Genomic DNA, 12075 nt, shown 5'->3' on the forward strand with positions numbered 1-12075 from the left:
GGTAGCTTTATTGCTTGTTAAATTATTTGTAGTTAATGGTAGCTTCATTGCTTGCTGAATTAAATGATTGTGCTTTGCAGGGGTTGGTGAACACCTTTGTTGACAATTGGCCACAGTACGAGCACAGGATCTGCTGCAGACATTTATACCAAAATTTGAGGAAAAATCATCCTGGTGTCATTATTAGAGACCTTTTTTGGAAAGCAGCCAAGGCTACCTATCGGCAAGCATTTGAGAGAGCAATGAATGAGCTAAAAGAGGTGGATGAAGATGCATTCAAATGGCTGCAATCTCAGTCAACAACTATTTGGGCTAGGCACATGTTCAAAAGTGATGGGCAGAGTGACACGGTCTTGAACAACATGTGTGAAAGCTTCAACAGCACGATAGTTAAGTTCAGGAGCAAACTTATAATCACCATGGTATGCATAATTCTCCCTTTCATGTGCATTATGATCCATAGACCTATGTAATTCATGAATGATTAATTCTCCCTTTCTCTCTATGTGCTTGCAGCTTGAGTGTATTAGGCTATATCTGATGACTAGATTTCAAGCAAACAGAGAAATGATTACGAAGGTGGAATCTGAGTTGTGTCCTAAGATAAGGAAGAGGCTGTACAAGGAGAAGTTGGCATGCAGCAAGTGGATAGCATGTTGGGCTGGTCGTATGAAGTTTGAAGTGAAGAATGGGCTTGAGAGTTTCATTGTGGACTTGGAAGAGAAGAAATGCAGCTGTAGGAGGTGGGACATAGTTGGCATACCATGTTGCCATGCCATTTCTTGCATATTTTTCAACAGAGAAGATGCTGAAAAGTATGTCAATGCTTGCTACAAAAGGACTACCTACATTGATTGCTATGAACCCATTATAGAGCCCATCAATGGCCAGAATATGTGGGGTCCTACTGGACTGCCACCTGTGCAACCCCCTATCAAGAGGAGACCTCCTGGCAGGCCTAAGAAGAAGAGGGCACTGGAGCCTGATGAACCTAGAAGTCACAGAAAAAAAAGAGGCCTAGGCATCTCAAAACAATGCAAGTTATGTGGGAAATTAGGACACAACAAGAGGAGCTGCAAGGGAGAAGTAGGAGGGAACTCCTCCTTGCCTGGTAGTGCATCCCAAGCCAGTGGGACCACTAGAAGGGTAAGTATACACTTTGACTTAAATATCCTCATTGTTTTGTTTTTCAGTTGGCAAACTATTAATTGTTATTGTGCTTATGCTTGCAGGCAGCCAAGGATGCTCAGCCAACAGTACACAGGGCACAACCAAGCTCTAATGATGATGTGACCACAAGTGCACCTCCAACCCCCACTGATAACCAGTCCAATCGAAGACCAAAAAAACAGAGGAAGAGAAGTGCAGTCACTACTGAAACCTTGAATGCAACTGGGAATGCAGCAAGATATATGGCAGCAATGAGATCTGCTAAAAGATAGCAAACTGAAGCAGGACCTTTTTTTTGTTGTGCTATATGTTGAAGCACTCTTCATATATTTATGTAACTGCTAGAACAATTGGCATATGTTTATGGGCTGACCAAATCCTTTTTTGTATGAATGTGCTTTGTCACATATTTTGTAATTATTGTGGTACACCAAAAACTACCATTGGTGTTAAATATTTTGTAATTATTGTGGTACGCCAAAAACTACCATTGGTGTTAAATATTTTGTAATTATTCTCCCATTGTTATGATGATTCAGCTTCCATTATTCAGATTTGCTTTGCTGGTTTTTAGCTTTGGTTTTTAAAATGCTTAAACTCAAATTTGCTGGTTTTTAGCTATTTGCTGGTTTTTAGCTTTGTTGGGCAGTTTGGTGATTATGCAGACTTGGTGAGCATTGGAGTTTAATGTGCTGGGAGTAGCCACTTTAATGTGTAATGATATATGAATAAATGTGTAATGGTGTATGAATAAAGAGCTGCTGGTTTGGTAAGTTATGCAGAAACTATGCAGGTTTGGTAAATTATGCAGGCTGCTGGTGATGCATGCAGGTTTGGTAAATTTTGCAGCCAGCTCCTTTAATACATAAAGAGAATTTTGCAGCCATTCAAAATTGCAGGCTGCTGCTGGTTTCCATTCAAAATTGCAGTGTCAAATTGACAGTTGATGCACAGTTAATATCACAAGCACAAACACTTAACAATAATGTAATAAATTGGTACACAAATCATAGATTAATTAAAAAGACCATATTCCATTGCTAAAGTCTTGAATTGCAAAGAGAATTACACCAAAAAATCAGGCCTTTTCCCACTACTACAAACAACACATTCCAACACAAATTATGGCCTTTTTCCACTAGTACATACACCAAAATTCAGGCCTTTTGCCACTAATACATACAACAAAATTCAGGCATTTTTCCACTAACACCTACCCACCTAATGACCCATTCCCCCCCACCTATTTAGCCAACCAGAAGAAGCATCAAACAAAGTAGCATCCCACTTATCACCAGAGACAGCCCCAAGCAAATGAGCAGCCTCTTCTCTCTCTTCCTGTAGCCTACAATTTGAGCTTCAAGGGTCAAAATCCGTTGCCTCTGCTCCGGAATCAGCACCTTCCCACGCTCGCAGATTTCATCATCAAGCCACTGAAAAAATTTACACTTGCGTCCAACCTGACACCCAAGGACCAGATAAATGATGTTAAATGAACAACCAAAATCATGAAAAACAGTAACAAATAGTATTAGCAAATACTACCTTACCAGAAACTAAAATAGTATTAGCACAATGTTCTTGTATTAGCACAATGTTCTTGTATTAGCACAATTTATATTGTCAGCAACAAGCTGAGTTTTTTTTTTTTTCCTTAAATTTTTTAAAATTTTTATTTATTTAAGAAAAGAAATTCTGGGTTAGACTTAGACTAAAGGGGATTGCAAGATTGAAGCAAGATTGAAACGAAAATGAACCTGAAGTGCTTCTAAAGTTAAAAACCCAGAAATTTAAAAACATTACAAAGAGAGATACTACCTTACCCAGTAATTTGGACAACCGTAGAACCTTCTTCCAGGGTTGTCAGATGTCCACGAAACGACCACAGCGGGTCTCTCCGAGCAGAAGCATCGGGCTGGGCCCCTTTTCCTCAAGCTTCCACTCGATGACATCGAGCTTGAATCCATGGAAAGCAGTTGATTTGAAGGTGTTTTTGAGTTCGTGACTGGTGAGGGACTTCAATCCGTGTGGTGACTGATGAGCGAGGAGCTCAAGAAATTTGGGGGTTAGGGATTTCTATTTGGGTGATTTGGGGTTTTGCTTGGTTAGGGACTGTCACGTGAGTGGCAAGTGACTAGGAATGGGTGGGAGTAACTAACAGTGGTACTGTAGAGATTATTTTATTATTGACTACCAATGCCGTTTGCCACATCAGCCTTATCCGTTTATGAAGTAACGGTAGGGACTAAAATGGAACCGCTTTTCTGGAGAGGGACTAAAAGCGGTAAAAAAAAAACTTAGGGACGAAAACGGGAATTGGGTCAAAATTTAGGGACCAAAATGTGATTTTCGCCTTGAAAATAGAAGAAGAAAGTGACAGAAAAAGGAGTAAAGCATAATCTTACAAATTACCAATCACAATTTTTTTTTTTTTCAAATACTCATTTATTATCTCGTTAAATTAGCACTAATCACATTTATTATCACATCTATTAATAATTTTTTTAATAAAATTTGTATTATTTTTAATATTTTAAAAAAATAAAGATATTATTGTTCAACTTCAATTACGTATTCCCATATTACAAAGTGACGTTATTTTTCAATTTCAATAAATTGTGATATTGAGTGAGTGCATTTTGTATTAGATTCCGTGTGTAAGTGGCTCTTACCTTCCAGGTGTTTTCCTAGCATTTTCCGTTTTCTTTTTATTTTTATTTTTATTTTATTTTATTTTGAATAGCTTCCAAGTATTTTCCTGTGGATACGGAAGTTTGCGCAGAGGGAGCCCACATCCACGTGAAAAATAACATAAGTTGGCTTCACAATAAATATTAAATTATATAGGGTAAATTATAAGTTTAGTCCTTAACCTTTGCATTGAATGTCAATTTGGTCCCTAACATTTTCAATGCATCAATTTAGTCCATAACCTTTTGGTGTTGTGTCAAAATGGTTCCTGCCGTTAAGTGATGGATAGAAAATACTGAGGTGACTAATGGTCAAAATAAAAAATTATTATTATGCCATGTTAGATGACATGCGTACTGTTACTTGGAATAAATTTTTATTTAAAAAAAAAGTTTTTGTTAAAATTGGGATCTCAAAATCGTTGTACTCCATACAAGCGACCTATGATCATCTAAATTCTAAAGTTTCAATGTTGAGAATGTGGATCTCTCAATTGCTTTCCAATTAGACTACAAGTCACCAAGAAAGTCTTAAAGCTTTGGAATAACTTGTTGGTTCTTGTTGGTTTTGGCAATCAAACTTGGGCCAAAATGGGCATTTGCCCCTTTCACCCAAAAGATGTAACAAAATGCCCCTGTTTTGAAACTATCTAACAAAATGCTCCTGTTTTAAAACTCAATTTGATGAAAATCGAATTATTTGGAAAAATTCACATGTAACTCGAGTTCCATAATTTTTTTTTTTTTTTTAAGTTTGATTGCCTATAACTTGATTTTTAGAAAATTGAGTTTCAAAACAAAGGCATTTTGCTACATCTTTTGGGCGAAAGGGGCAAAAGCACATTTTTGCCAAGTGTAAGAAAAGAAGGAATCGGCAAGGTTTTGTGCTTCACTTCCTTTGGCTTGAATTTCTCCTTCTGAGCGTAGAACACTTGGGAGGGTTTGGTTAATCAACAATGAAAAATGATTATAATTAATAGATTTATTCCATACATTTATCCTCACTTACACCCCGCTTGAGCAGCGCCACAGCTGTCTAACAGTAGCTTTAAAAGCTTCCTTATTGTAATTTTTATTGATCTGAAGTTTTACTAGAACACTAAACTGAGCACGCCTTTGGGAATATGCAACTTCCTTCAATTTAATCACCATTTCAACCCCTCATCTATCGATAAACAAAACCTCTTCCACATTTCCTCCACATCCGATTCCATTAAAAAATACTAATAGAAAACTATCCACTAGATCGAATAAAATACCTCAGACACAAAGTAGGACTCAAAAAGTAGAAAAGAAAAAGCAAGAAAAACCTATACCATGGCCTGATTGACAGACCTAGAAAGGTTAAAATCTTGTAAGAAACAAGTCTTCATAGAAATGAAAAGGAAAAATGCGCTAAAAGCACTATAAAAACAAACTTTAAAAAATTTGTAATATCCTTAACATCACTATTAAAAAAAAATGCACAACCTTTAAAAAAAAATATATATATATATATATATTTATATATATATATAATTTTATAAAAATTTTGGTCTTTAACCATGGGAAGTGCGGCCTTTTTCCCTAAAGGGAATTTTTTTTTTTTTTTTTTTTTTGGGTGGGGCCTTAGGCCTATGCCTAACTTGCCTAGGGTCAGCCTTGGACACTATTGACACCAATAATTTGAATGGCAAATCATTTGATCCGTATAATACTAAGGGATTCTTATAATACCAAAATGTAGACTTTTGCTATATTGTACAACCACAGGAGCGTAAGGTTAATCCACCTTAAGAACTAATTCCATGAAATGAGTTTTAAAATACCCCCCCCCCCCCAAAAAAAAGCTAAAGATATAGCATCACAAGATGAAACAAATAAATATTGCAACAAAAGCTTTTATTTCAGCCTAATCAAAAAGATAACAGTGGGCGGGAGCCTGGAGATGAGCCTACACCACTGTCCACACCTGACATTGTTGATGTAGAAATGACATCCCATTGCTTGTACATTTCAGTTCTGGGATATTCAAACTCTTCATGGTTTTGTTGAACGTTAGGAGTTTTTTGCAATGTTTGGACTGCCTCCAATTGCATTGCAACTTCTTTCATTGTAGGTCGTTTCTTCCCGTTTATATTCAAGCACATTTTTGCAAGGTTTGCAACTACTATGATTTCTTCTTGTATAGCATCCTTCATAACTTGAGCATCGATAATATCAAACAATTTGTTCTCCTCCATTGAATGAATGAAATACGTGGCTAAACTTCTGCATTCTTTTGTCCTTGTAGAAGAAATCGCTTTTTCTCCAGTTAAGAGCTCAACAAGGACAACACCAAAACTATAAACGTCACTCTTTTCTGTAAATTGACTTGATTGTAAATACTCAGGGTCCAAATATCCAAAAGTGCCATGTACTACAGTGGTTAGGTGAGTTTGATCAACAGCAATGGATCTTGAAGTCCCAAAATCTGCTACTTTTGCTCTATACTTATCATCTAAGAGAATGTTTGTAGTCTTAATGTCTCGATGGTAAATGGGTGTAGAAGCTGCTAAGTGTAAGTAGAAAAGAGCTCCTGCAACTTCTGTAGCAATTCGTAAGCGGATATTCCATGTTACTAGAAACTCCTCATTTTGTTCATAGAGATATTGGGATAGAGTTCCATTAGGAATGAATTCATAAACTAGCAGAGGAACTTCTGTCTCCAAACAACAACCAAGTAGTTTAACCACATTCCTATGGTTAATTTGTGAAAGAATGACAACTTCATTAATGAATTCTTCAAGTTTTCCTTCATCAATTACCTTTGACTTTTTAACTGCAACAATTTTCCCATCTATTAACATACCTTTATAAACAGTGCCTTGTCCTCCTTGACCAAGAATTCTATTCACATTAAAATTGTCAGTGGCCTTTTCCAAATCCTTTGAATTAAACAATTTGGTGGTTTTCTCAACAGTCACTTCACTTGAAGACAATTGTTTTTGTAATAATAAACCACCATTTCGTTTGAAGAACTTCTCCTTGCGCTTAATATTCTTCCTTTTTTTTACCACTTTGTATGACCACCATCCACCAATAAACAAAAATAATAGCCCAATGCCTGTGCTAATACCTAGTTAACACAATGAAATGAGAAAGATTACTCCTATTAAAGCTTATAATAGTGTTGAATAAAATAGAGACAACTTCTTCGAACACCAAACAACTTCTTCAAACGCCAAAAGGCTAGACCAAAAATCCCGTGACAAAAGTATGTTAACTCACATTGACAAGTAGTAATCAAAGAGAATGATACTAATACAGTAAAAGTGGATTGTATATGGAGGATACAAGATAACAGAAAAGAAGTTTAATTAGCACCAAAAAAAAAATGATAATAGAAGAATGAGCATTAAGATCTAAAGGGTCCAACATACCTCAAGAGCCAAGACCAATTGAAAGCATATAATAGTTTTGAATAAAATAGAGACAACTTCTTTGAACGCCAAAAGGCTAGATTAACTATTTCATGACAAAAGTATGTTTACTTGCATTGACAAATAGTAATAAAAGAGAATAATACTCTAAAATTCTTGGAAAATTTGTCGAGCATTCGCATAAATTCTTTCGAGTTTGCTTTTGGGTCATCTTCATTTTTTTTTTTTTTTGGGAGTAAATAAAAATAACTTGTGGCATCTTCATAATAATACCATTTGTTAGTAACTAGCTAGTTCGTGGACGAAATGTATAGGAAATGTTTAAAAATGACTTGATTCAAGGGAGTCACCCCTAAAGAAGTATTAAAGATGTAAAAAGATTAAGAGACAAAGGAGAAACAGTAAGCAACAATTGGGTTATTATTCTTCATTCAATATTATCCCTATGCCTTTACCATTTGGAGTTCCAAACTCATTTGCCTATTTCTGGTAAATCTTTTTTCAATTATTGTAGATCTCAAAGAGGGAAAAACGACATACCTATTATGATAATTTTGTTGCGAGACTTGTGATCTAAAACTGGATCACAATAGTATCGCCCAGGAACATTTACACAGTGATATCGAAGATCGTAAAAATTGCATAATTCGAGATTTGTGCATTCGTCAATATCTGACATAGTTGTAATAACAAACACAACATTAGAACAAATGTTCAAAATTATCAACAATAAAACATGACAATGCAATATGTTGTAATTATCTCTCTCTCTCTCTCTCTCTCAAAAAAAAAAAAAAAAAAACACGACAATGCAACATTGACATTCATCCAAAAAGTCATTTCCGCTGTAATGCTCAATTTGGGATTCAAAGCCTCAAATTAATCCATCTTATATTTGATGAATGTTCAACTTCCTTTGAAAAAAGTGCTACAAATTTTAATAGTAGAGTTTTAAATGCTATTTCGTGCCTATGAAAGTGAATTTGGTGCGTAGAACCATCATTGACAACCCAATTTGGGACCACTGCAAACAAGTGCCAGAAATAGCGCTACAAGCCCTATAGACATGCCAAGAGCTTAATCGATATGGAACCAGCAAAACCAAGTTCAGTTGCACCAACCTAGCTACAGTCCCCATCAGATTGCCTCTATGGCGAAAGATCGACTTGTAGAATTTTTGGTGGTACAAACCACCTCCTCGGCCTCATCCTCCAATGACATGGATTCACTAGAGAACACCGTTGGGTGTGATAAAGATAAATTTTGACGGGGCTATTTTCTCAAAGGAGCATAAATTAGGGATTGGAGTGGTGCCTAAAGAAAACCAAGGTTCGTTGTTGGCCTCTCTATTACGGCAGCAATCCTAGGTTTACAGTCCCTGGAGATTGAAACGATTGCGACATCTTTGGCTCTTCAGTTTGTTTCGGATTTGGGGTTCACCCAGGTGGTTTTACAGGGAGATTCTTAGGTACTAATAACCGCCTTGATCAACGATAGTACTTTCTTGTCCTCTAATGGTTTGTTGATTGATGGTGTAAGGTTTGGTGCTAGACTTTTTACTCAATTATATTACTCTCATATTAAGAAAGAAGGTAACAAGGTTACTTATAATTTAGCTCAATGTGCTTTATGTATTTTGGATTTTGTAGTGTGGATGGAGGATGTTCCACCACATTTTCTTTTTGATTTTCAAACGGACATTGTTGGTTTTTCTTGATGAAAAGCATTATGTTTTCCCTAAAAGAAAGTTTTAAATGCTATTTTGAATGATGTGTCTGAAGAAGAAATTAGGAGGATATCGACTGTTGTTGTGATAGGCGCATTTAGTTAGACATATTAGCAACTTTCGTCATTAAAAAATGATGATAAGGACCAAAATGAAAACTTATTGAAAGAATTAGGCTAAAGTGCAAAATACACCCCTTAATTCTTGGGTATTTTTATTTTGTCTCTTAAAGTTTCAAAATTTTGACCCGCTCTCCTAATGTTAAAGTGTCGCTCACCCCCTTTGTTGAAACTCGTGATGATGTGTCTGTTAAGTGACACCTCAATTTTCTACTTGTATTAGTTAATCCAATCAAATATTGCTATGTCAATTAATTATGCCACATCAGTTAAATAATATTAGAAACCTTGTAAAAATTAAAATAATTGTGTAACTGCACGGATCTCCTTTAGGTGTTGAAATACATAAAATAAGTTTATATGACACTTAACGGAAAATATGGACAAAGGAACTGTTGATGCAAAAAGGAATAAAACTTTAGGGGGGGTAAAATCCAAACACCTTCAAACTTTAGAGAGTAAAATTCAAATTCAGAAACTTCATGGTGTAAAATTAAAACACTTCTAAAATCCAAATTTTAGAAGGTAAAATCCAAATTCTAAAAATTTAAGGTGTAAAATCCAAACACCCCCAAACTTTAGGAATGTAGTTTGCAATTTAACCTACTTTAAAATTTAATTTCCTTGCAATAGTCAAATGCACATTATGCTCATTCACAAGAAGGTTTACTTAAGTTGAAAGTTCAAGAGGAAATTGAGAGGGAAAAAGGGCTAAGACTCGGGAGGATATAAGGCATGTTCGTTTATTTATTTCATTAGTCCACTTTCTATATATAATTGTGGGGCTAGAGAACTTATGACCCGGCCCACTTTCCACTAGGGCCTGTGTCGAGGAGAATAGTTGCCGAGGACAAGTGGTGAAAGACCAAATAGCCTAGAGACGCAGCCAAGGATGACCCTGTCCTCGGCATCCCAAGACTTCAAAGGAAAGAGCGACATCTCGTCGAAGGTTGCCTCCAAAATGCCCCTAGAAGAAGAGGCGAGTAGAATGGGACCCACATGGGGTACGGAGTGGGGGTGGTTCAAGGTAAATACGTCACCTCCGCACTGAATGCGCCCACAAATGTCCTGGCCGTATTAATAGGAAAAGACTCCTGAACAGTGTGGGTTCGGTTATTGCAACTAACAAAAAGTAGGGGGAGGCGGCTGATGGGACAGGTATTTGAATAGGTACCTGTCTGATCAACAGGTGGAGGGTCAAGATCAACCGAGAAGGGCTATATAATGTGAAGACTTATGCGCCAAAAAGGGGGGGCTTCCAGACCATGAAGTCCTAAAAAAGGAGAATAATAAGGACATGAAGCTCCTTGGACGAGGTCTAAGGACCGGAGCCACTCATGACGTACCGGAATAGATTATTATTAAACACGTTAGGTTCATCCTTGTGCAAATCGCTATGGAAACCCTGATTAACTACCGTCCGGTGACCAAGGCCTAGCCTTTCAAACCCACGCTCTTCAAATTATATTGTTTGGGCCCCTAACGTGCGAACCCAGTATCATTTTGGGGTCGTTACAAATTGAGTCCTTACAATAATAATAATAAATTTTTTTTTTTGAGAATCAATAATAATAATAATAATTTGATAAGCTTAAAAAAAGGAAGAGAAGTAGAAGAAATAAATATACTTTTTCAAACTCCTTTTTTTTTCCCCTAAGATTATCAAACATAATTTTTGACAAATGACATACCAAAATAAAATTTTTTTGGAACACAATATTTGTCACACATGTCCTAATTGTGACACAAAAATATATCTACAGACTTTGATATACCCAAAATGAAATTTTGTGACAACATCAAAATTAATTAATTTAATCATTTTTATTGGTCTATGAAAATGAAACACACATTTAATTTATTTATAAATAAATAGAATCAATAGAGTGCGAGAAGCTTACCTTGACATCCATCAACAAGATAGGGATTTCCTTCAAAGCCGGAGTCGCAAGTACATTTAAAAGTCGTACTCATATTACCCAATAACGAAGAACCATTTGCAAACTGACAGGTTGAGTGAGATGAATTAGTTTCCTTTACAAGAGAAGATAAGGATTCATTTATTTCCCAATTTAATACCACAGGAACTTGAGACATTTTTCGGACTTCAAAGTGGTTTGTTAAATTTTCCTCGAACCACTTCTGATCTACCATGGAGCCATAATTGCAATCTTTGGCACTTGTAAAATTTCCGAACTTTCCCGATACACCTGCGGTAAACACATTGAGATCTAAAGGGATTGTGGTTTTGCAACAGTCGATGCCATTGCAGCTGCTGTTATCTGTCTGTATGGTGTCTTTCTTACAAACGGACATGCACCCACCAATTGTGCCATCACTGGATTTAAAAAGAGCCATGTTGCCACAACCCATGGCAATGAATATGTTTCTCGATTTTGAGAAAAAAAAGGGACTTGATGCTAAGTTCACATTTGCTGCGCTCTTAGTCGCATTCTTAGTCCCACTCTTAGGACACCACCATGACATAGGATAGTTGACGCGAAGTGTGCCCTCTAATGAAATGTCCAGCACCTCCAGATCTAATCTTCTCAAGAAAGGCTTGGGAGAGCCAAGAGTGTTGTTGCAATCTATCGCAAACGAATCGTCAATGAAGCAACCAGGTTCAATTCCAAAAGGGTATGGAATTGTAACTTTCCCACAAACTGCTGCTGCTCCACTACATGAACTGTTTCCCAAACCCACTGCTTTTATAAATACATTCATTGACCACAATAAAAACACCATTCCCACCGTCATTCCCATCTCTCTCTCTCTCTCTCTCTCTCTCTCTCTGTGATGATGATGATGATGATGATGATGATGAGTGAAACAGCAAGGCCAAGCCCTGGCTTCTTATGATAAGCCAAAAAAAAAAATATCTAGATATTTCTAAAGAAATTGCATAGAAGACCAAAGTCAACATGGAAGTTTGCAAAAGTCTAGCAGCGTATATAGACGAGTGTGGCTTT

At 36.5% G+C, this 12075-nt stretch overlaps 2 protein-coding genes across 3 annotated transcripts; one reads left to right on the plus strand and one right to left on the minus strand.

Annotated features, from left to right (window-relative positions):
* Positions 1-497: 497 nt before the first annotated feature.
* Positions 498-1636, plus strand: LOC126705867 (uncharacterized). The gene is made up of 2 exons (XM_050405088.1): positions 498-1146; positions 1233-1636. The coding sequence occupies exons 1-2, from the start codon at positions 505-507 to the stop codon at positions 1440-1442; spliced, it is 852 nt and encodes a 283-aa protein (XP_050261045.1). The 5' UTR covers positions 498-504; the 3' UTR covers positions 1443-1636.
* A 3906-nt stretch (positions 1637-5542) lies between these two features.
* Positions 5543-11997, minus strand: LOC126706692 (wall-associated receptor kinase-like 1). Of its 2 annotated transcripts, XM_050406228.1 has the most exons (3): positions 11008-11997; positions 7802-7933; positions 5543-6957 (listed from the first exon to the last, which is right to left on the minus strand). In XM_050406228.1, exons 1-3 carry the CDS (start codon positions 11867-11869, stop codon positions 5756-5758), a joined length of 2196 nt encoding a protein of 731 aa, XP_050262185.1. In that variant the 5' UTR covers positions 11870-11997; the 3' UTR covers positions 5543-5755. The 2 variants fall into 2 exon arrangements, with proteins under 2 accessions (XP_050262185.1, XP_050262186.1); XM_050406229.1 differs by lacking the exon at positions 7802-7933.
* Positions 11998-12075: the final 78 nt, after the last annotated feature.

Source organism: Quercus robur, chromosome 11, assembly GCF_932294415.1.
Source record: "Quercus robur chromosome 11, dhQueRobu3.1, whole genome shotgun sequence".
Taxonomy (NCBI): Eukaryota; Viridiplantae; Streptophyta; class Magnoliopsida; order Fagales; family Fagaceae; genus Quercus; species Quercus robur.